The sequence below is a fragment of the Haliotis asinina genome, chromosome 11 (assembly GCF_037392515.1).
Source record: "Haliotis asinina isolate JCU_RB_2024 chromosome 11, JCU_Hal_asi_v2, whole genome shotgun sequence".
Lineage (NCBI taxonomy): Eukaryota > Metazoa > Mollusca > Gastropoda > Lepetellida > Haliotidae > Haliotis > Haliotis asinina.
Genome location: NC_090290.1, coordinates 24,916,801 through 24,943,580, shown reverse-complemented (window position 1 = coordinate 24,943,580; position 26,780 = coordinate 24,916,801). Strand labels below are relative to the sequence as shown.

The 26,780-nt window shown below is 38.6% G+C and overlaps 1 protein-coding gene across 1 annotated transcript in view; it reads right to left on the bottom strand.

The window, feature by feature from the left end:
- LOC137255931 (receptor-type tyrosine-protein phosphatase N2-like) overlaps nt 1–26,780 on the bottom strand; it is a 221,384-nt gene that overhangs the window by 165,012 nt on the left and 29,592 nt on the right. Inside the window, exon 2 of the mRNA XM_067793531.1 lies at nt 9,121–9,168. Coding sequence (XP_067649632.1) covers nt 9,121–9,168 — 48 coding nt within the window. The remainder of the gene's footprint in view (nt 1–9,120; nt 9,169–26,780) is intronic.

Below are 26,780 nucleotides of genomic sequence, written 5' to 3'. Positions count from 1 at the left end.
CATCAGACCATCAAACCTACTTTACATCAGACCATTACATCAGACCATCAAACCTACTTTACATGAGAGTAAGTTCTACATTATTTTACATCAGATTCACTTCACCCAGAAGATAAAACAAAAGTAAATGTAGCAATAGTAAATGTCTGCGGGACCTCCATCCCCAAAGCTTCCCTCACTTACACAAACAATTTAATCTACTTCTTACATGTCTAACTGAGAGCAAATACACAAGCTCACCTCTGTGGGTTACACAGAATAAAATATTTACATGAACATCAATTAACTGTCGTCACTTTGATGTCTATCTATGTGCATAATTGTAGCGTGGAAACATATAGGCAATTTTCAAAGCACATGGAATGAGGCCATAGAAAGGCTAACACACCTATGGATGAGCCACGCAGTGCGGTGTCCGCCAATGGCTGATGGTATGTTGGTGGATTTATTGATCTGAACTAATGCTTGCCTGCACTGCTGACTGAACACACTTATTTCCAGTTGGACACTCATCGGAATAAATGACCACTGAACCTGATGGACTTCCTGTCCCACCAAAATAGCATCTACATCAAAGAAATTGCAAATGTGTTTACTCCAGACAAGTAATGTATAATGAGACTTTGTGTGGAGGTGCATCTACTGGAGAACAGGGTTTGTCTCCATTTCCATGAGGCTGTAACAACAAGCGTTGCCATCATTGTTGCCCACAACACCACCATCACCATGATCACCCCCACCACCACCATCATCATCATCATCATCATCATGATGAAAACTCTGCATATTGTCCATTGGTACATAACATCAGTTTGTACGAGACATATTCTGTACTTGTCCATCTCTGATTAACTGCCAGTTGTATTTATTTCACCAGAGATATCAATGTACTGACATCAACATTAGAGTAGGATTTCACAAACCTTAAAGGGTTAGCCCAGGGGTTCAATTTGTCAAACCCAACAATGTAATGTGTACAGTTGTGTCCCTTACACATGAAGGCAAGTTATGGCTTTGAATTAGAACTCCAAATTAGACTTTTGTCATGGTTTCTCAGCCACAATAGAGGTATTTATCGCAAGACTGCATCACGTAAAGCTTCCCTTCTACTTTCATCCAATCTATCTGAAGCCACTCAGGTACTTCAGACTCACCTATGAGATGTTCCCTATGCACAAGCACTTGTCCTACATCAAAATGCCATGCCCCTGAATTACTCCCTGTTGCACAACTAACCTGCCACTACTGCACCAGAGAAAGCTAGAAAACATTATTTCTGTCACATACTGAAGCTAATAAGAAGAAAAAGGCAATGCTCGATTTCTTTTAAAAAAATCATGAGTATTTTCCTTGACACATCTTTACCCATTCCAACTGCTTCCGAAGCACTTCCTGCAGTGATCACATTTCTATGACACCATGTGATATAATACTGCATGTCCTGTTGGCAGTTTTGTTTCCCTCTTGGGTAAATGACTTGAACAATTCAATACTTGATGATACCCTGGAGATAAATATTTTGCAATCTTGATGATCATGAACCATCAGTGATGCAGAAAAGGAATTATTTATGACAGGCTCAAAATCCTCAATGCTTATCTGACATTCATAAATGGACTTTCTCTGATACAAATCTTAATAGTCATAGCAAATTATTCAGGCGTTATCAGCCACTTAGCTATCAACTGAGTATGGCTGTGTGCATCATGGACTTAGTGGAGTGTTGGGGTACAAGTCCTTGATTGATAGTACAACAACCATGGGTCTTGTCCAAGTTCTTTGAAGTATCCTGAAGTACAGCCTGACCCTCTTTACACTTGATCAGTCTCTCTGGCCAAGATAAGTCAGCAATTACAGAAACTGGCAGACAATGGAGCATTGTCCCTTCTTTAAATACATGGGGAATGATTTCCTACTATATTTACAGTAATTCTTAAAAGGGGGTTTTCTTACTTCATTGATCTGTAGAATACTGATGAAATTCAAAGAATGAATTTGCACTTGCATTGGAAGAATACAGATTTACATGTAAAGGGAGTTTGTAATCAGTACACTGGGAGTTACACTGTCTTGTAATGTCCCTTGAGACATTAGTGGGTAGAAGCTGGTCTGTGGTACTCTGTTAGTCCCTTGTATTATTCAGTAGCAGAAGGAAGACATGTCTTAGATATTGGGTAATCACATGGATTCAGTTCTGGCCTAAATTCACTTAAAATTTAGATTCATGTGAATAAATCCAACCACTGAGAAACAGATGTGAAATGAATCATTAATTAAATAGTTTGGCTAAGGAGTAATGTGTGAATGAAACCTGCAACCAAGACATGTTTTTTTGTAGGATTGAAACCCATCAGCACTGCCAAGACAAGTTAATTTTGTTACAGCGAAACTCACCAGCATCCACAAGAAAAGGCTTTTCATGGGATTGACACCCACCAGCACCACAAAGACAAGGCATTGGCAAGACACCAGCATTGGCAAGAGAGTTTTTTGTGGGACTGAAACCCACCACACCACCAAGGCAAGGCTTCTTGTGGGATTGAAGCACACAGGCACTGCCAAGACACGATTTTTTTTGTGGGATTGAAACACACCAGCACTACCAAAACAAGGTTTTTGTGGGATTAAAACACACAGGCACTGTCAAGACAAGGTTTTTTGTGGGACTGAAACACAATGGCACTGCCAAGACAAGGCTTCTTGTGGGATTGAAACACACTAGCACTACCAAAACAATATTTTTGTGGGATTGAAACACAACGGCACTGTCAAGACAAGGTTTTTCATGAGATTGAAACCCACCAGCACCACAAAGACAAGGCTTTTTGAGGGATTGAAACACACAAGAACTGCCAAGACAACGTTTTTGTGGAACTGAAACACACAGGCACTGTCAAGACAAGGTTTTTCATGAGACTGAAACCCACCAGCACCTCAAAGACAAGGCTTTTTGAGGGATTGAAACACACAAGAACTGCCAAGACAACGTTTTTGTGGGATTGAAACACAACGGCACTGTCAAGACAAGGTTTTTCATGAGATTGAAACCCACCAGCACCACAAAGACAAGGCTTTTTGAGGGATTGAAACACACAAGAACTGCCAAGACAAGGTTTTTGTGGAACTGAAACACACAGGCACTGTCAAGACAAGGTTTTTTATGAGATTGAAACCCACCAGCACCACAAAGACAAGGCTTTTTGAGGGATTGAAACACACAAGAACTGCCAAGACAACGTTTTTGTGGGATTGAAACACAACGGCACTGTCAAGACAAGGTTTTTCATGAGATTGAAACCCACCAGCACCACAAAGACAAGGCTTTTTGAGGGATTGAAACACACAAGAACTGCCAAGACAACGTTTTTGTGGAACTGAAACACACAGGCACTGTCAAGACAAGGTTTTTTATGAGATTGAAACCCACCAGCACCACAAAGACAAGGCTTTTTGAGGGATTGAAACACACAAGAACTGCCAAGACAACGTTTTTGTGGGATTGAAACACAACGGCACTGTCAAGACAAGGTTTTTCATGAGATTGAAACCCACCAGCACCACAAAGACAAGGCTTTTTGAGGGATTGAAACACACAAGAACTGCCAAGACAACGTTTTTGTGGAACTGAAACACACAGGCACTGTCAAGACAAGGTTTTTCATGAGACTGAAACCCACCAGCACCTCAAAGACAAGGCTTTTTGAGGGATTGAAACACAACGGCACTGTCAAGACAAGGTTTTTCATGAGATTGAAACCCACCAGCACCACAAAGACAAGGCTTTTCGAGGGATTGAAACACACCAGCACTACCAAAACAAGGTTTTTGTGGGATTAAAACACACAGGCACTGTCAAGACAAGGTTTTTCATGAGATTGAAACCCACCAGCACCACAAAGACAAGGCTTTTTGAGGGATTGAAACACACAAGAACTGCCAAGACAACGTTTTTGTGGGATTGAAACACAACTGCACTGTCAAGACAAGGTTTTTCATGAGATTGAAACCCACCAGCACCACAAAGACAAGGTTTTTCGAGGGATTGAAACACACAAGAACTGCCAAGACAACGTTTTTGTGGAACTGAAACACACAGGCACTGTCAAGACAAGGTTTTTCATGAGATTGAAACCCACCAGCACCACAAAGACAAGGCCTTTTGAGGGATTAAAAGACACCAACACTGGCAAGAGTTTTTTTTTGTGGGATTAAAACACACAGGCACTGCCAAGACAAGGCTTCTTGTGGGATTGAAACACACTAGCACCACCAAAACAAGGCTTTTTGAAGGACTGTAATGCACTGGCACTGCCCAGACAAGGCTTTTTGTGGGATTGAAACACACCAGCACTGCCAAGACAAGTTTTTGTGGGATTAAACACACCATGACTGCCAGGACAAGGCTTTTTGTAGGATTCAAACCCACCAGCACTGCCAAGAGAAGGCATAATGCATAATGTGGAATGTCAGGGCTAGGCATAATGTGGATAGAAACCCACCACCACCACCAAGACAAGGCACAATGTGGAGTGAAACCCACTGGCACCAGCATAACCTGGGCAAGTCAGGATTCTCACCCACAACTTCCTGATCCTATCAGTGCTAAGAGAAGGAAATCTTCAAATGGACACAGTTAAGTCACGTTATCTCTATACTGACATAATGACTTGACTTGGAGCATCGTTTTTCCTACTAACCAATGCTCTTGACAAGTGCTGACAAAGAGAAGTAGCAAAAACACTGACAGGTAAAAAGAAGATTGAGATGCCATTCTTCAGGACAAAAAAACACTAAGTCCTTCAGAAAAGGTTCAAGGACACAGATTCAGGAGTGCCTGCTGGATGATATCTGGCAGGGATATGAAAATAATTAACAGAGGGAGGTGGAATATGGAAGAATAACAAGCCATAATGTCTGTGAGCATACTGGCACCCTTTGGAGTCACCTGGAGCATGGAGAGTGTTCCAGAGGTCCGTCCATTAGCTACATCCACATGGGAGCAAGTCATCTACTGACCTGACAGCGGCTAAAGTGATCACAGTGGGCAGAATCACCTCACACATGCCAATACTCCCCACTATTCATCTGTATCTGTGTATGAAACACATAATTTCTGAACCTAACAATCTGTCAACCTTACAAAATATACAATATTGTTTTCAAGTAGCAAGTGCAAAATACAAAATGTATTATCATAATTAATATTAAAATACAAGGAAATGATAAACTGACTCTTATCATTATTACATTAAGACTGTAATAAAGACAAATCATTTTTCATCCTTCAGTGTAACACTCTGCTTATACTGAAATTTAAAGTTACTGTATTTTCTAGGGAGGATAACAAAATTGCTGGGGTGGGCTGGAAAACAATTCAACTCCCTTGATAATCCATATGACCATGTTGTGTTCCTGTCATGGGGAATTGCTCTTGTCCTTGGAAGTCGGCAGAATTGCCATGTCTAAAATGTAAAAATCAATACAGGTCCGGTCTTCCAGACAATTAAGGAAATGTTCACATCATGGTTTCGCCATTCCACAAGCCCAGTTTCAAGCTGCTACTCACCAAGACATATGCCGATATAGATGTAGTATTGATGGCATGCTCCATGTTACTGACTTGACCAATGTCAGGTCAGGGCTCATGGTGGGTGGGTGGGTGAGGGAGTGAGTGGGTGAGGGAGTGAGTGACATATTTCATGGTCAACCCTAATAGCACAGGAAACCCTCAAGAACAGGTATGAAGGGCAATTATGAAATTTGAACCATTAATCTATAGGTCCATGCACAACCAAGGGATGAAACTCTTAGCGAGTATGGGACACTGCACACAAGTTCGACAGAATGTTTTGCAAAAACATGCGTATCTACAAAGGACAACAAGTCAACTGAACTAATATTTAAGCCAACATAAACATTATCAGTTTTCTCCAAATGCTGTCTTAACACTGTTTTCCATACAAACCAAGAAAGTTTCTGGTCATGAAACTTTAAAGATCAATATATACACAGGTTACCAGCCTGATTATTGATTATAGTAAGAGAAGCCATTTAATACGCCATATTCTAAAATTAGGAAGCCCCTCTATCATGAGCAAGTCAACACAAACATTGCTGTATAGTAAACTGTAGATTTGTGTCAAGCAGTGCCACCTATCAAAGGAGAGTATCATAGACGAAGACGGAGCAGTATCAAGCAGTAGCACCTATCTAAGGAGAGTATCATAGAGGAAGACGGAGCAGTATCAAGCAGTGGCACCTATCAAAGGAGAGTATCATAGACGAAGACAGAGCAGTATGGCCTATCACAACTTGGATATTCCTAAGCCATGGCTGTTTGCATGTAACAATCACTCCTCTGACTTGGTGAGCATCAACAACTGCCCCTGTATTGTAACTCACACACACATGGTTTCATGTCAGTGAGTGAGTAGGTATATTTTATGCCTCTTTTAGCAATATTTTGCATGTTTGTTTAAGTGGGAACCAACAAACTAGATACACAACATGTAACAAAACTCCCCTGCCTTTAGAATGTTATGGTTCTTGACACAATGTCTTTCTGTAAGTGTCCTTTATCTTAGACAGACTTTGAGCAGACAGCTTTGCATATCATTTTGGTGGCCTTTCTTTAGAGGCACATTCCTATAATCTTTCATAGATTCAAATAAATCAAAAGTATTCTTTTTTGTAAACTCATGAAGAAAAATTAAGACCACTTCGTAAGGGACTTCAGTCAATACTGGCAGCGGAAAAGATGATAATTATAAAATTATTCTTTTTTGTAACTATAATTTAAATAAAAATGATTAAAGATTGTCAGAAACATCATTTTCACCAGGATGTGAAGGTTCAAAAACCTAAGTCAGACAGGCAACATCGATACATAATGGTACACCATGATTGTGTTGTTGAAACTCAATTATCATACATAAATGCTAGATGTTTATGTTCCACACATCAATTTACAAGATCTAAACCACAAACCCCCACAGCAAAGTTTCTCATTAAACAAACATGAGCAAGATAACAATAATTATTGAATTTCAGAGACCAACAATCGCTATCTAATGTTGGGAATCCTGTTCAAGGAATACTGATTTTCTCCCTGACTAATCAATACGCAAGTCAGATGAAATACCTGCAATGATTATTCTTCATAGTCTAGTGGTATGGCTACCAGATGTCAATCAATATGTCCCCAGTGTTGTCAGGAAGAATATTAATCATGTTCATTTCACAGAATCATGCCACAGCATATATAAATGATGAGACTTAATCATATTGGCCATTCAATCAATCCAGACTATAATGTTTAGTAAACTAAACTTGTTATTAAATGCTTCTCACTATAACAATATAAACTGGTCTCCCTTTTCTGCTTTTGAATTCCTTGTTCCAAAAATCTGATATTTGGAAATATATATAAGTACATTAACATGTGAAATTATGCTACACAAACAAATTGTTTGAATTTTTTAACTATATCAGACTCTACCAAACAATACAGCCACAGATTTTCTAGGTCAACATGACCTAACTGTTAAAATGATTGATATTCAAAGGGTCAACATGAGCGTCAGTTTGAACAATACCAATTATGGCTATTAATGTGCAATTATCAATTCAAAACAAAAGAAATAATTATATACATTATACCATAACAGGCACTTAATTGGGACATGCTGACCTTCATGATTAATTATTGTAATTTTGAAAATGCAAGAAAAACCCTGTTAATGAATGATGACTTCTCCTACACATATACAAGAAGACAATGTCACAATTCAAGAACACCTTGCCTTTAACAACACTGTCATTTGTTGAAGAATTGTTTAAACATAAGAAAAATTAGACCAACACAAAATAACATTCTCATGAATGCATTAATATAATACAACTGACTTCATGCTACCAACATAGAAAATTGTTGAATTTAACACAATCAATAAGCAAATTCATGTTTATTCAAAGATGAGACAAATGTGTCTTGTCTCACCAGATCTAATTCCTTAACAACGTAACAGTGTGAATGCTCTAGTAATAAGCCTATTACAGTCATACACGATGTCACTTAACTTATTAACTGCCTTGCTAACTGCTTTTATCTTAAATTCATAATGAATGAGAAAATCAGATATATTACAGACAATGTGATGTGTCATCGACACCTACTATTCAAACCTCTTTGTAGATGATGTATGAAGAGCTTCCTTTCATTAAAATTGATTTCTGTCAATAGCGCAGAACATGAAACCAGTGCTTGGAGTACAAAGTAGGAGGAACATGGAGCGTATCTGAACCAAACCACTGCCCTCCTCCACCGCCTCTCATTATCTGTCTCTCATCTATCTGTGATCATGAGCAAGATACAGTTTCAAAAAGATTCAAGGCATTCAAGGCAATAATTTTCACATGTCAATCGATGAGGCGTCTATTTTGTGTGGCTGTTGAAATACGACGTGGGTTATTGTAGTTCTACAAAACTGAAATGAGTAGCGTGATGTCAGAAATACCAAGTTTTGTTCTGTGCTTCAGAAATCTGCTGATGATAGAGTTAAGCCTGAATCTTATTGAAATGTTTCTCATCACTCTGCTGGTCATGATCAACATGCCCCACAACAAAACAACATGTCAAGGCAATCAGTAATTTCTTTAATCTCATCCATTACAAATTCCATCTTTATTATGCATGCATTCAAGTCCAATAATGTCTTTTCACTGGATTGTTCATTATAACTACACAAAGAATCCCTGATTTGTAAAGGATAGTTGGTTCATTGGTTGTTTTTTCTTTAATGCCTCATTCAGCAGTATTCCAGCTATGTGTTTGTGGTCTGTAAATAATCGTGTCTGGACCAGACAATCCAGTGATCAACAGCCTGAGCATCAATCTAGGCAACTGGGATACAATGACATGCCAACTATGTCACCAAGCCTGACCTTATGATTGCATTTGTTGCCTGGCTTGGTGAAGATCATTTTTAACCTGGATCTTCATCCTTTGAAAGCACTTGGTCTAGAATTCCACTTCATTGCATAAAATCCCTGCTGTAGCTGTACTAGAGAGATGCTGTGAAAGTGTTGTGAGATGTCGAACAGTGTATGTGTTGTACTCACCATCTTTACACTGCTGACCTGGGGCACACACGTCACTCAGCAGACAGCCTGGAACAAGATGGCCATGTGTTACATTGGGCAAAACAATATCACTGAATGCATTTTGTTTTAAGCTGTGCTTAGCAATATTCCAGTTACATGGTGACAGTCTGTAAATAACCAAGTCTGGAGCACCCAATCCTATGATCAACAACATGAGCTTCATCTACGCATTTGGGATACGATGACATGTGTCAACCAAGTCGGCATGTCTGACCACCTGTTACAAGCATGGGTTACTGAAAACCAATCCTAAAGAAAACTTCAAAGGCTGCAAAATGATATACAGAAAAAACAATATGTATACATGAAACATACATGATATATGACCAACACATACACCCACCATACATGGTATTTTGGTGACATCATGGTGCGTCCAGAGTGATGCATGTATGAAACTCTGACCAATGACAGACACATAAACACAATGACTTCAGATATAAACACGTACCACATGGCTATGGCATGTCACTAGTCACAACAACACATATTGACCAGTGTTTGCAATCTGCAGGCCAGTTTTGTTAAAGTCAAACCAATAAAAACAAAAAAAAAAGACACATTCTACATCTTCACACTGAACTTTCCTTTTTCCTACACACAATTCCCTGAAATATCAGTAAGTTAAACTGTTATAAATTAAGTGAAACAAATTACAAGGTAGATTTCAGTTGAAAAAAAGACAGATAGTTTAGGTCAGAAGGCCACAAGGCCACAAAGGCCTGCAAATATTTGAAACTGTTGTCCTGATACAATAGCAACTGGTCCTGGGCCTCTGAGCCAGCAATCATTTCAAACACTGCCTTACACACCTTGGCCATCCTGCCCCTCTTCCTCCCGGTGCCAACAGTAGTAAAACATTGGTGTAGGGACAATTGATACAGTGAGGACCAAACTACATCATACACTGATGACATATGTGTGCAGATGAGGTTAAGGAAACTACTGTTTGCAATTGTATGACTATCTGGCAGTTAGTTGTTGCTTATGGTTAATCACTTGAAAAAATACATGGCTCTCACCCAAGAAAACGACTTGGGTTAACCGTTTCTAAGAAACTGAATCACATCTTGTACGTTACCATTCAGCTCTTCTTGGGTTTGGATCCCAGGTTCTCATCTATAACCTTTGGTCTGTCAGCACCAAAGTAAACATCATGGACCTGTCAACTGTTCGCATTCCTTCTACCCTAAGCTGACACACAATGACACCTGCAAGGTCTTGGACTTGTTCAGTAAGGGCCATGTAGCCTGCAACTTCTAAACTGTAAAGCATGTGTTTTCAATTGGTCACACTTACTGACGAGGTTGGGTGATGTACTAGCTGTTTACTCATCAATCTGAACAGAGCACAAGTCTACTGTACCAACATTCACTCAGTCTACAGTTATATCATCAGGTCACATGCATCATTTCAGTCTTATAACCCAATGGATCACAGTTACAGAACATTCACTGCACACAGAATCAGTGATAATAGACCTATCAGAATGACGAACAATACATCACGCAATCCCCTTCGGAATTCCATGAGTGTATCTATTTCTACCACCATGGTTTCTGTTTTCGTATTCACAAAACTGAAGGCAACGTACAACTAACTTGGAAAATAATATGTTCTTTTCATTCTATAAAAATTAACTATGCATGAAGAGACACATCAAACAAAAATGCAACAGTGTCAGAACCTGAAATAAATTGTATACTTGTAATTTACACAGCTGCACAGCCATGATGCAACACTGTTTACAGATTGTATGTGTTTCTTAAAGCAGCATTAAAGTGGGTTGGGGTGGTGGGGGGGTGAGGTGGTTGGGGTGGTGGGGGGTGAGGGGGCTATCATGTGGTATAGAGTCCATTCCTTGTTCAAGTCCAGACATTTCGAGGTGCTGTGTGTGGCTCACATTTTGTATGGCAAGGTGGTTTTAATAATAATAATTACATAAGTGCATTTATAATGCACTAAACTGCATTCACAAGATGATTGTACATAGTGCTAACAAGCTTGAATAACAATATGATTATTATTACTGTGGATATCCCAAGCTGCCTGTGAGGCGCTAAAAAGGTAATACCAGTTACAATGTAGTCACTCTTTCTCGGCATGCCAGTTTGGCTGGGTTGTGACTCCCTTTAAACAATTCACTTGCCCATTATCTTGCTCAGTTAAATTGTTCAAGCCACCAAAGTACACTGCAACAGGTATCTCAGAGATGATTACCTTCAGCCATATAACAATTTGAAGATCACAGGTGGCAGCATGATTGTCATGTGTATGGAAACACACTTGTTCCCAATCTAAACACTACTCATCACCAACATCAGTGGACAGAGAGACAAGATGCACATCCTCACATGTAAATTACATGATTATCATGTTCAGACAGAATTCACATCTTGTCCAGACACAAACAACTCCTCTGAGATGAACTAAAGTCCAGGATCTGTTTTATGACTCTGATAGTACAAAAGCTACAATAAATTCAGCATCAGTCTCAGAATAAATGGCCTCTCCCATGGGTATTTTTGGCACTGGCTTCAGCACCTCATCGACCGTAATTTGAGAATTGGTCAATTCCTCTGAGGAGAAGCACCAGCTCCTTAAACAAACTAAGCTGGTGAGAGTATTGACCACTAATGTGTATGGCAATGCGGACAAACCTATGGATGTGTTTCTGTGATACATGTTTGGGTAGATCTGACATAGGCAGTTGTGGGAGGTGTGCCTCAATCAATACTAATCAATGCCATGTAGGCATCTCATCACACATTTGGCTCAAGTTCCTGCTTACTTCAGTGAATTTACTGGAAACATAATTCATATTTTGACATCAGACTTCAATTGTTTGATTCCTTGCTCGGTTTCTGAGTTCCTGAGCTCATGGTACATCTATTGGATGTAAGACAAATAATCCAACTGGGCCTGATCAGGAGTTGGGGGTATGCCTACATTTACAAACTAGAAGACAATGAGGAAGCAATTAGGTGTATAGTTGCTTTCAAGAAACTGGATAGACTCTGGATCTGTTTGAACTGAAAAGCCAATAATCAGTATGCAGGGGCGCTCTCAGGAAAATGCTAGTGTTTGTTTCAAGACATTATAAAAGAGAAGAAAATTGGACATTTAGGTGCATGAGTAAGATTCACATTTCAGCCAAATCAAAAATAGACATTTTTCTTTTTGTTGTGAAATTGTCAAATGACATGTTCCAACTCTTCATGCTATGCCTAGAGTCCTAGTGATTAAGGCGTTCACTAGTGACACTCACTTACTCATTTTATGTTTAGTGCAAGAGTCTTTTTATGGTTTGGATCATGTGAGCAGGTCAAGAACAGCTCAAAGATAATGTGCTGGCTGGAAGAATTATTACTCTACAACAAATATCTGTTAGTCGACCAAGAAGCACAGGACTGTTATTAAATGATCTACCTCGGAATTATGTGAATACATGTTGCTTTTTCCTGTGGTTTGCCAAATCAGTATGGCATACAAAATGAACAGATACTATATCTTCACTCTACAAACAGTATATTACACAGAAATATACTTGTTAGAAAAGACGGATGCATCAAACATGGTAGATGAATCAAACTAATTGGGGCTGATTTAGTACTTATTGGTGATGTCACAATCATGCTGATTTTACAAACATCTGAATATACAGTTTTGAAATAGTAAGGACGACATACAAGAATACTGCATTCAGTTAAACTTAGTTGTACCACGGTTCACATTTAGTACCTTTGTTGGGGACTGAGTGCATGAACAACAAATCATGAACCCATTTATTGTTTTCAAATCAAATCTCTCATACAGACCCTGACATATCCAGATAGTAAATGCCTTAAATGAAGCAAATGTAAGGATTCCTTGCCATTGTATTCCATGCCACAGTTTAACAAAAGAACATTTGAATTTTTGAGATAGAAATAGTAGTTTTTTACAGGATCCATTATCAAGCTGGTCACAGTGGAGGCAGGGGGACAGCTTGGTCAACTGTTTAGGTCACATAATGTCTATGACACTTCAAATGACATGTCATCAGATCCTTCAGCTCTGTCAGTCTCACTTGGCCTACCAGAGCTCCTGCTGCTGGTGATGTATTGCACTAAGCTAACAGTAAACAAGAGCAGAAATCAGCCATCTCTTCTCTCCCAAGAAAACAAGCGTCTGCACAATGTCAACAGGAAAGCAGCTGCTATGCATCTGCATTAGACTTTTTAGAATGCAATCTATTCGAAAGCCAAAATGTCAGTTCAATACACTTCCCAATATACTACTTCCCTGGCTGACACAGCTACCATAAACCCTCATCAAAGTAGCCTAAACCTGGGTTAATTTTCAAACAAGTGTCTCTCACAGGCATCTTCCTTCTGCCACACTGTGGACACTATTGGCTTGTGGACACACCTCTATAGCCCTGTGCATGGTTTCATTAGTTCTGCTGTAAAATATTCCAAGCATGCAGTGATGTCTCTTCAATTATCTCAACACAGCTGTGGGATAATGCCGATCAGTAAACAATTCACAGCCATCAAAGTGCTGACTCTTGACATCAATGGCAATCTCCATTCTATAGGTCAGGGTGCCTTTTGGAATAGTTCAACAACAGGTCTGTAAATACTGCAGCTATTAGATAGAAATTGATGATCGATGCCATGTTTAATTTCCTCTTTCTTTGCTGGATCCATGTCAAGCATTTTACAGTTTAACCCAACTGGATGAAATCTTAAAGTTTTTGCTGAGTATCACGCTGACAAAGATACGTTTGACGGCTCTCTGTTTCTCCTCAAATTCACGTCCATTATGGATGCATGTCTTCAGCATATCATAACTGTGAGGAATTACAAATTTTAACAAGAAATTGGTTCCAGTCTCATACATCAAAATAATTTCAAATTTAAGAAAATGAACATTTCATGGAAACAGTGCTGCATTAACTCAATCCAATAATGGCATTTTTGTCCACAGAGTGTTCGGTGGTCCACAGTAAAATATTTGATTCAACAAGGAGGCTTGAGGGCTCACCATAACATTTACATATTTGCTATATTACACTCATATTAATAGGACTTATTCATTTTCATTCAAATCAGAGCTTATTTTTCAGCCCCACTAAATAAAATGTCTGGTCATCCTGTAACAGGGGCGGCAGGATAGTCTAGTGGTTAAAGCATTCGCCCGTCCTGCTGACGCCCTTGGTTCAATTCCCCACATGGGCACAATGTGTAAAGCCCATTTCTGGTGTGCACCACCATGATAGTGCTAGATTATCACTACAAGTGGAATAAAATCCAGCTCACTCACTCACCCTGTTACAAGTCATGTGTGAGCATCCATTGCAAACACAGGCTGACCAGTAAAACAAAATATTAAATTCACATAAGCTATACAGAAGTAGCAGATTTCTTAGGTGTACAGCACTTGCTTCAACTTGGAACTTCTATCTGTGACAATACTTAAAAACTATTTTGACAAATTCTAGATTTAAGATTGAAACTGAACAAATCAACATTCTAGAATGTCTAACAGATTGTAAGGCAGTACTTTATACAAATCATGAAAATGTCACTTTGAAGTGACAGATAGATGATGATTATGATGGAATCAGCTGAACAGTCCATAACTGTCACTGGGAAAAGCCTGGATTAACCTTCTTGAGGAGAATGATTAGAAAACTCATTCTGACTGTCACTTTCCTTCATATGGGGTGCGATGTTCTGATCAGTTAGGTGAAAAGGTGATTCTCATGTGACCCATAAACACGAATGTCATCAGATTTTTATTAAGTGGCAGCAAAAACATAAAAACAGATCTAAAAAGAATAGGAGGACTTTTATAAATATGCACTATCTGAAATAATTTCTAAATTGGTTTTTATATGCATGATAACCATATTGAACAGAGTACATCCTGTGAGCCAAAGTATTATCACCAACACTTTCTAAACCACTTAATTGTTCCCAAGACAAAGGCTTGGAGAAATATGGTCATCCTGACAGCAGACAGTAGCAGAAGTTAACAGTGTAACCCCCTATGTCTATGTGTACTGCTGCAGCTTTTAACAATAATTAACCAATATCACAGCACCGGACACCACAAATGGGCTTCACACATTGTACTCATGTGGGGAATTGAACGAGTAACAAGTGAAATGCTTTAATGAGGCTACCCCACCACCCTGTACCATTATGGGTGGAAACAAACCTTTAGTAAGTGAGAACTGCATACTTACAAAGTCTTACAATAGTTAAAATGCTAAGATGGTTTTGTGATAAAGGTCCTGGATGTGGTTCTCTAAAGCAATTTTGAAGCATAGGTGATCATACTTTGACAAAGTCTCACAATAGTCATAGTGCTAAGAATGTTTTGTAGAAAAGGTTCCTGGTCTGTTGTCCTTGTCAGTGTTACCAGCTATACCCCCATCTCCTATACCTCTCTAACATTTCTGTACAATGACCTAAACATTATTTAACACTATCTGTAGCTTTAAGCTTTAAATCTGCTTTGACTGACAAAGCTAGTAGTGCTAGCAATGACTAGTTCATCAAAGCAAAGGAAATCCAAAACAAACAGCATCATCAGCATTCATGGGTTATGACCATTAGACTTATTCTCAAGCAATGGTTATCACTGTATGGTCAAGCAAGCTTAACAACTGGACTTAATGACTACAGGCTCTATCTATGCAGCATAATGAAGCTGATTTAGTTATAAACCCTTCCTGATACAACTCAATTACTGGCATAATGATGGCAACGCAAACACAGATATAATCTAGGCTTAACCCTGTGAATGCATACAAACTCATTATCGGGGAGGTAATCAGCTGATTTCAACTGCTGGAGCTTCCCAGCTCGGCCTCACCCAATGGACTTCAACATAAACATGGTCAGGAGCTTGTGCAACTACTCAAACATAAAATGTGATTTAAAAATGCTTTCAGTGTCAATTTGTTCCTCAGAAAGCGAATGAAATTAGGTTCATTTCTGGTTTTGTTGACCCTATGAGTAGTTGCTAGTGGATGTTTGGTGGGCAAGGAGGGCACGGGTTCTCACGATGCTATCAAGCATTATGTTGGTCAGTTTCAGGACTGAGGATCACTTCATAAAACCATCAACTTATCTTTCAAAAAATATTCATAACAATAGAAATCCATAATACACAAGTATCAGACTTGACCAAACAAAACCAATCACTGCACCTCTGAACAAAAAGATGGCACTCTCAAGACCTAGAAACAGCTGCCAACAGACCATTGTCGATCAGGAACAAGCATCAGGTGTGTGAATACAGTCTGTCAGAAGACCTCCAAACAAAAATGGTACTGTCAAAAAGAAACATCTAAAATAGTTAGTAGCAGGTGTGTGTATAGTATCTGCTGATTCTTTCTGAAGTTCAAGATGTCACTCCAAATATTCCCAATACATCACACCTTTTGGGTTTAGAGACAGGCTCTGTAAAGAAACAGATCTGCTGATCAGTGTCTACAACACGCAAGCATCAGGTGTGAGCACAAAGTCTGTTAGCTGCACCAAGTGTGAACTTGATTTGTACTGCAGAGCAAATAGATCTACTTTCCAGGGCTATTGATCCACACAAAGGTCAGCTCTGTCTCTGAAAAACAGCTGAATAGAATGAACATTTATCTTATGTTGATACTGATTCAACTGATGACTCAGGCATGAAGTACTAGCACACAGAATGCACTTACTCATGTCTACTTCCTGCTGCTTAAAGTTATCACTGCTTTTTCCCATACTTCATGCAGAACTACGAAATACTTAAATGTCTCACAACCTTCATTCACAAGCCTAGTTTTCACCATACTTTGAGCATCCATAACTCTGTTATGATAATTAGCCTGAATCTGAATCGAGCCAAGACAGGTTTGGGATGTAAATCCAACATCTTCATTTCTGTCTTGTAATAAGTGCAGTTTGTTTTGATGGCTTTTATAAGTGTTGTCTCATTTCAACGGAACTGGAAACAAAGCCAAGGAATGGGTTCATGATATCTATCATAGGAAGAATGTTCAAAATATTACTATGGCTTTTTATGGATGACTATGAATGTCATCTTACGTTAAGTTCAAATGCAGTGCCTGCCTGGGAGAGGTGATTGGGAAATATGCAGACTTACGATCATCAATCTAAGTAAATGAACTGAAGTCTGAACTGTTCATCACATCCTGTCAGCTCTTTAGTGTTTGTGTAAACAGTGCAATGACAGAGGGTCAAATCCACACCCAGTCATTTGAAGCAATCATTGAGATAACACACTGAGACACATTCTCCCTGGACGCTCCCTGGACAGAATCTTGCAATTAAGCATTATTTTCAGACTAACACAATCTCACTAATGTTTATTGTATCTAGACTGGTATTGAGAAACCCTTCAGCTTGTATAAATCTTCACAAACAAATCTTGAAATCAGTCTCAGTCTTGATCATCATATCATGGCCAGAATACACACGACTCATTAATATAACACAGTCTGGCTGCTGAGACAGGTTACATTATAGACTATGTGCCTGAGACACAGCGTAGTTGTATGCATCACAGATGCGCCAACTGCCGTGGATATGTAAACTCCCTGAGAGTAACAGAAACCATCTAACATGTACAGGGTGACCAAGAATGAAACAGAAGTTCCATTTCTAGAGGTGGATGAGAGACTTTCTCCTCTTGTGTCTTCACAATCACTGCCATCTCCCTCCTGACACATTATGCACTTTTGGTTTATTGCCACTTTGAGAAGTATTTCTGTTATATCACAGCTTTAAAGCCTGCAGTGATCCCCCTTTAATGAAACAAGCCTTTTCTCTGAGTAGAATGTGATGGGGATTTTTAGGTTTGATTTATTTTAATTTTTTATGCAGTTTTCGGTGACCAGGGCCTAGACTTTCAAAGCTCTCTTAGCGATAAGATAGTCGTATGTCCCATGCATTAACATTGACTTACAACTATCTTAGCGGTAAGTGAGTTCGAAAATCTGGTCCCATATCTCCAGGTTCAAGAATGTTAATTTCTGTGTATGCTCTGGCCAACAAGATTTCAAAATGGCTTCATTTGTGGACAACTTTGTTCAACTAGAGTATCGCTTGTTAGGTCAGCCTAAGAATCATTTATCTGACATGAAATATATACTACCTATGTCTTCAGTACTCGAAAAGCATCTTTAATGGACCTGCATGCATATTCATGAATGCTTTAAAGGGGCACTGATGCGGAGCAATTTCCATGGACTGGTTTAAACTTTTGTTATTGTTTTTCTCCCATGAGTACCCGGATGATATCCCAGAATTTGTGACCGGTTTGTGACCTCTGCTGCGCAGTCTGTATGCGCAACTGATAGTTTAATTATAGACAGATCAACTAAGGTGAAGTTATTTTTACTTCACTACAAATGTATTATGAAAACAATGAAAGACTTTGAAGGATAATCATCTGCCAGTGGTAGAAATGGTAAAAGACTATTAGGATGGAAAAATAATGACACCAATGTACGTCTCTATATTTTCTCTCATAACCCTAATTAGTTTATTGTGATATTTGCATGATTTTGAAAATGAATAAAAGAACACACGGTCTGCTTATACTCATAGAAAAATTTCTAATATGACTGTAACATTTAAACATTGTATAGACTGCCAATGTGGATCCTATTTCACACATGCCTTATGTGTGATCTAGTGTGCGTTTTCTGTCATACAGATTCTGTTGAATGCTACAACAAATAAATTAAAACAAAATGCAAATAATGAATGTAAAACAGACTAATTTTATAGCAACAATGTTCAGGAATGTATCCATCAATATCCACATAAAAGAACGATATTCCAAGCTGGTAAATAATCCTGCTCTGTGTCATGTTTCTTACAACAGTCTAATTTGCAAAAAAGTAACACATCGTTTCACGTCTTTCACACTGGTGAAAACCTGATAAACCTCTCATTGGTCACCCAAGATAGCACGCCTGGCAACTAATTGTATGATGTCCGCCATTCTAAGTAATTTAGTTAAAAATAATGAGCAATCAAGTTATAATGTTGAGTATTTACTCCAGACAGGAGAAATGCCAAAGGGGAACCTTTGTTGAGTAACCTGAGTAGTGTTACCACTAATTATACCTGTTATAAATTCATTAACTGACCATCAAGAGAATGATGACAAATAACACATGTAGGTTAAAAAAATCAAACGCGAGTTACAGCAAAGAAGATGTAATCTCTGTGTCGCATGCAGCCTGAAAGCACTTATGGGCCGAAACTGTTTTGAGGATACCAACGGAACTTCGTTACATAAGAAATACATACAGGCATTTGCTGTGTACTTGGGTAAATAGGTGTAATCAGTTTTTGTTTACGTAAGAAAATTTTCAGATTTCTCTACCAATGGCAAAGTCATTGTTTTTAGTTTACGAATTCAAATAAATCAACTGTGTGTTTTTATCATCATAGATAATAAACCAGGGTAGCTATCATACCTAACTGCAAATAAAGCATTGCAATCTTTCGGACCGAAACTAATGGCTTGCTACGTGCCTGTAGACATCATATTTTCACATAAAATGATTTAATATCGAGGCAAAAAACTCAGAAATAGCATCATATGATCCTATGCATATGGCATAATGCATAGTGGCATATATATGATGGGTGAAGAAATTCTGCTAAGGTGGACCGGAGCCCAGTCCCTTTGTCCGTCACAGGGAGAGGGCGCTGACCAATTAGCAGTTTGGTTTTCCGTAATTAGACCATTGGTGAGAAACATTATTCGCTCCGCATCACCGCCCCTTTAAACACACACCCTGGTAGACCACATACACAGATCTGGTTGAAGAGATACACAACACCCACCAAAGTGACCCAACAGTGACCTTTGTCAGCAACAAGCACCACTAACCACACAGTTGGCTGAGTACCGACATACTTTATTAATGGAAGAATATAACAACAATAAGAAGAATCACAGTTATAACATATGTTAAATAATAATAATAAAGTTGGCATTTATATAGTGCTTTTTCCAACATCTTTGCTCAACAACGCTTAGGCAAAGGCACTGTCAAAGAGTGTTTTTTTAAGACACACTTGGATAGTTCAAGGTCTTCAAGGTTCTGCATGTTTGCTGCAAAGTTATTCCACAGACACAGTCTGCTTTAGAAAAAGCTCTGCCACCAAATTTCTTATTCTTTAAACATGTTCCCTTTTATTCCACAGAATTTTTCTAGTACTCACTACTGATACATGTGAAATGCATTAATTCATAGATTCTGTAAGAAAGTGTTCATGCAGTTCACACAACTCAGTGATATTACTCATGGCACAACTGTCGATTCAACCAACGATAAGAACACACAATCGAACCACAAAGCACTCGTCAAACACATGTAATGAAAAAACAATATTAAGAAAAAAGATATAATTCCATATATTTCAATATCCCATCTTTACAATTTGTCACAATTTTTTACACATTTGATTACTAGTAGAACCAGACACATAAAACATATAGTCTTACTGTTTTAACACAAAGATGCTTCTGGCTGAAGATTCAAATTGCACACTAATGAGAAACAATGATTATGGTTGATAAGCAATTCCCGGAGGGTTAAGAAAATATTGGCTTACTCTAGAATAGCAAATGACCTTGGAAGCCATTGGTGTCAGACATGATGATGAGAAATTTAATCCTTGTTTTAAACCCCCTGTATCATATACGCTAACACACAGCTGACTTGGCACAAAATGCCAATTTCTCACATCACGTCACACTCACACCAACCATATTGCCCAGCAAGACTCTTATTCTAATCATCAAGGTCAACCCCACATGACCTATAACCCAAGATTTTGACATGTGACATTCTACCTCCTATAAATCTGACAATGATGGACTGTGGAGGTCAATTTGGCCTCCCCTTCAGCGGTATAAGTAACTATAAGTACTCTCACTTTGTGGCAGCTAGACACGGCTAATTCCATCTTAGTTGATTGGATCATTTTGTGAGTGCCCAATGCAACATAGAAAGGAGAGCCCTTCCTGTTTCCCATATTGGGAGTATGTGCACCCTAATTGGTCCTTGTCTGGGGAGACTGTCTTGTGCGCATGTAATGGAGCACCAAAGTGCTGCTAACTTATAACAGTCTCAGGAAAATCTGACTGCAATTTCATCGACAGGACCGTCACTTAAAATGCTGACTGTCAAGCATTTCTTATGGGAGATAACATTGACATCCACGTCTCTTCATGAATCCTAAGAATCTTAAACATCCATTCTATTTCAATTCAAATATGGTGATCTTCTAGCCATGTCAGTTCTCACTGATAATTCACATTTAAAACTGCTTGAAGAATTTGTAAGTACAGAGGAGTTTCAAAGTAGATGAAGTTGCTGAATGGGTATTAGGAAGGATATGACCTGATAGTCACATCAAAGTGTTTATCGCAGTATTTGGTGCATGTATTTTCATCTTTGAATTATTCAAGATTTTCAAGATATTTTGTGTAAAATTAGCAATGGGGGTTAAGTTTCATGTTGCATAGAACCTTACTTAGGTCTTAAGTATTTCAAACGTTTATGGGAAGGAAGTCTGAAGTGATTCAACTGAATTCCCTAGATAAGTCATCCTAGCAAAGGACATAACTCTGCACAGCATGGAGTTTTGCTGTAAACCACTGGGCCACCAGAAACCCATCTTTTAAGATCATCATTGTAATACAGCATTAAGCTAGTCTGTTCTTTAGATGAAATATTCCAACCACTGCAGGCAGCAAGGATGCCTTGTGCGTGCTCCACACTTTGTACATATTTCATACAATTTAATTTAAACTAAGTTTGGTGTTCAAACTGAAAATTACAGTTTTAACCAAAAGGCTATCCATACAAGCTTAGCGGAAAAAGCATCTGCCCAGACGGTCACCCAAGCAACAGATAGGGGATTATGTATAGCAGTATTGTATCTCTAGTGGTTAGCACTGCAGAGAAAGGCACACCTAGCCACACACATATTGATGGAACGGCAGGTTACAACATGTTTCACCTATAAGCCTCACCCTTCTTGATAAAAAGTGCAGAGACCAAGAGCACACATCTACAAAAGCCTAATGGTGCCACTTTCAAGGCATAAATCATTTTCCAAGTTGAAAATTATAAAAGCATAATCTATGTTACTAGAAAAAAAGAAATATTAAAAATAAACAAATTGGAATAATGAGAAATTTTAGTTACAGATATAATTTATTCTACCAAAGTGTCATCATTAGCCTTTCTTTCATGTCTTTAATTTCTGCATACACAAAGTTACCACATCACAAGTTTCCTTCTTAACAACTTTTTCAAATGATTTATGTCAGTGTATTATATGAAGCTTAAAGGCAAGAGACACAGATGTAACCCACTTTACAAGCAGACAAAAATCTATTCATGGAACATCAATACATTAACTAGAGGAAAGGTTCATATTTACTATTATGCAAACCATTAGCTCATAATGAAGATCTTTCATCTGCAGCATACACTGCCTACTTGACCTGTTTGATCTGAACACTGGCAGGTTCGGAGGACAACCTGATGTCATGCAAATCATAGCTGGCTAACATGTGATGTTGCTAGATTTGTGACACGTACCTTTTCTTCTGAGATTCAAAACAATTGTTTGTTTCTTTCCAAAGTCACACTTTCAAAACAGTGTTTTCATTATGTTTTGAGGAGCTGACATCTATGTATTAAAACTTGCATAAAGTGGCACATCCATATACATTTACACAAGACAAACACCAACCACTATGTCCAGACTTTGGCCTCCATGCTGCCTTCTGGAAACAGATTTATAAGTGCCATCATGAAATGAAGATACCCACGAAGCTGCACCTAGCTGACTTAAAACAACAAAGAGAGTCACTTTCTTCCAGTAATTGTGAGGACATTCAGGAAGTTTGTTTTGGAAAAGTGTTTCCTTCCGCATGACAGAATAATTGACAGCTGAATAGTGCTTGATATTTGTTGGAGGGAAGATCTTGTGATATCAAATCCTGATACCATCTTCTGACTAGAAATCTGGGGCCTCATGGTAACCCTGGTCCACATGGCTCCTGGTATTATCTTCTGACGGGATGTCTGGGGCCCTATGGCAACCACTGTCCACATGACTCCTGGTATTTTGATCTGACTAGATGTCTGGGGCCCCCTAGCAACCACTGTCCACATGGCTCCTGGTATTGTCATCTGACTAGATGTCTGGGGCTCCATGGCAACCCTTGTCCACATGGCTTCTCAACATGTAACATATCTACAGTGATATATACAGAGATTATAACACAATGACAACTGACAATTGTTCAATCAGATGATGAAATACTGAAACAATAGTTGCTGTATGGGTAATTAAGTAATACAGTTCCATTCCCTGGGAGCAAACAGTCTTGTCCAGTGTGTTAACAGTAAATACAAACAGGGAAGACAAAGCACCACCAATTTGGTGCACAAAAAAACTAGAATATTTCATGTATGTTGTACATAGCATAATGATTTAAACCTGCATTAAAAGTAATTATTCGCATCTGTAGCCCCCCAGACCACATCCATCATCATCATTCAGAGTCAGCAATAGACTGTTTAAACATCCAAAAGATCAATTTCAACCTTGATACAAAAATAAACTCTTGATCAATAGATCTGTTACAGTTTTCATTTGGCATCAAGAACTCACAAGACTTAAAATTCCCTGGTATTTCTTAACCACTCGCAGACTGTTTGATGGAACATCTTGTAGGCGTTGATTGATTCTACAGCAACAGAAACATCTCTGCCTGCAAGACAGGTGCTAGTTTTTCCAGAATATAATGAAAGGGGAATGGATAATGTATCAGATCAGCAGGGAGAACATGCTTTTTAGCATTCCAAATCGGAAATATAAATACAATTGATTCAGAACATAACAATTTCAATAACTTCATCGATAAAATTTCTCAAGAAATTTCACATAAAACACCAAGGGAAATGATGGTGATGTTGAAAGAGACAGTTCTGGGAATTTCTGTAACTTTGGAGTGAGAGAGTGAGTGAGCAAGAAACAGTTTGAGTGAGGGAGGGAGGGAGGGAGCGAGCAAGCGACCGAGCATGATTTTAAACCACTTTTAGCAATATTCCAGCAATACCATTCCGGGCAACACCAGAAATGGGCTTCACATTGTATCCATATGGGGAATAAAATTCAGGCATTTAGCTTTAACCACTAGGCTATCATCCCATCGCCCCTTTGAAGAAACAAGTACATGTCACATTCCTATATCTACTGATAGAACAAATAAGGGAACACATGAAAGTATCATCAGAGTAGCTGCACATATACATAGATATTCAAAGCAAGAAACGACATGAATGTGTTCTTACTTTGCCACAACATTTCAGTCAGGATTTGTTACAGAATGGAAGCCATATCATTAAGAAAAACATGTTGTACTTATATTCAAACAAGCTGAAATGGATTTCACTGGCTCACTTTGATCTCATCTAATTCCTATTCACAATCAAAACATCCAATCCCCAGGGACATGCAAATTCACCTCTGGTTTATATGAGAGGAACTGACTGCAGACGAAATGGCAGAGACAAAATCAACAACATTAACTTTTCAACACTTTGTCTGAGACTAATGCTTTCTTGTATCATATCTCAACAACAATCATCAGCCATATTGTATAACTAGACACACAATACTGAGTGAGTGAGTGAGTGAGTGAGAGTTTGAGTGAGTGAGTGAAGGACTGACTGAGCAGGAATCAAGTCTGAAGTAAACAAACCAGTGGTTGATAAATTAGTGTCCCATGGTGTTTGTGTATGATGACAAGCCACTAACACTGATGACTCTATGCACTTGTCATGAGCAGAAATGGTAAGAGGGACCTACTCAGTCCCAAAATCCTGAACAATGTCCCAATGTTTAGCTATCTATCCGGGCTCACAGTGAGTGAGTGAGTGAGTGAGCGAGTATTGCTTATCACCGCATTAGCAATTTTTCATTAGCTATTTTTTACAAGGACATTTAAAGCAAGAGTCATCAGAAGACGACATATCCCCCCAGCCCCCACATATTTGAAAGGACAAATCATCTGACACTTACTTATTGTGTTTTTAGACCAAGTCTGAATTGTCTCAATGGAATTTATGAAAAATATAAATGCCATATATCTGTAATCAGAAAACATCACCATTTCAAGATCTGTCTCCTATATCTGCCAAGATCTTTTGAAAGATATGAAACGGTTTTCGAGTTGTGCTCCGGAGACGAAGTCTGCAACTTGTTCATGGAACCGAGAAAATAATAAATCACAAGATCTGTAAATACCAAAAGGCACCACTTTGGGGTCTGCCACACATATCTACCAAGTTACACTGACTGATATTAAGAAGTTTTTGTGTTCTGTTCCAGAAATGAAACACACCTCTCTCTTTTGAGACTATGTCCGAAACATTTCCATGGTAATCGAGAAAATAATAAATCACAAAACCTGTAAATACCAAAAGGCACCACTTTGGCATCTGCCACACATATCTACTGAGTTACACTGACAGATATTTTTGAGTTCTGCTCCAGAAACGAAACACACCTCTCACTTTTGAGACAAAGTCTGAATCATTTTCATTGAAACCGAGAAACTAAGAAATCACAAAAACCTGTAACGAGCAAAAGGCACCATTGCAGCTTCTGATTGGTATATCTACCTAGTTTTGCAGAAAAATAAAGAACAGATTTCTGCTCCGGAAACGAAGCCCATCCCTCCATTTTGAGACTAAGTCCGAAACATTGCCATGGAAACTGGCAAAATGATAATTCACAAAAAAATGTAAACAGCAAAAGGCAATACGTTGGGGTCTGCCACACATATCTGCCAAGTTTTGCAGAAAAATATAGAACGTTTTTTTGAGTTTTGCTCCAGAAACGAAGCCCACCCCACCATTAGACTAAAACCAAAATGTTCCATGGAAAAACGAAAAAAATAAAAAAGCCAAATCTCTGTAAATAGCAAAAGGCACAACTATTGGTTGAGATTATTATATCCATTAAATTTGGTCTAAAAATATTTAACGGATTCTGAGTTATGCTCCGGAAACAAAATGATTACGGACGGACGGATGGACGAGGTGTCAACTATATCCCCCCAATTACATGCCGAGGGGATAAAAATGGACTTGCAGTTCATTAAACCTTAGACCATATACCATAAGAAAAGATATACAATAATCAAGTGTACCCAAGCTGGTGCAGACATGACTCGTTTGGATGACTGGACGCTATCACTTAACATCATGATATCCTGGTCAGTAAAGAACTTCCATTACATCCTTTCAGAGAGTTCATAATGAGCTCAGTTAAAAAGTGTGAAATATCAGATAAAATAACTGGACATAATGATTCGCCATATAATATAAGAAGAATAAAAATATTTTAGTGGCAGTTTTACAGTTTTGCATTTAAAATGAATCAGTATGGTTTCGTTGTCATGGTAATTCCACTGGTGTGTAACCACAGTGATGTGTGGATGGACATCCGACATTACAGCATGTGTAATGCAAACATCCTCTGTGAAGCTCAGTTCTTTATAAATGT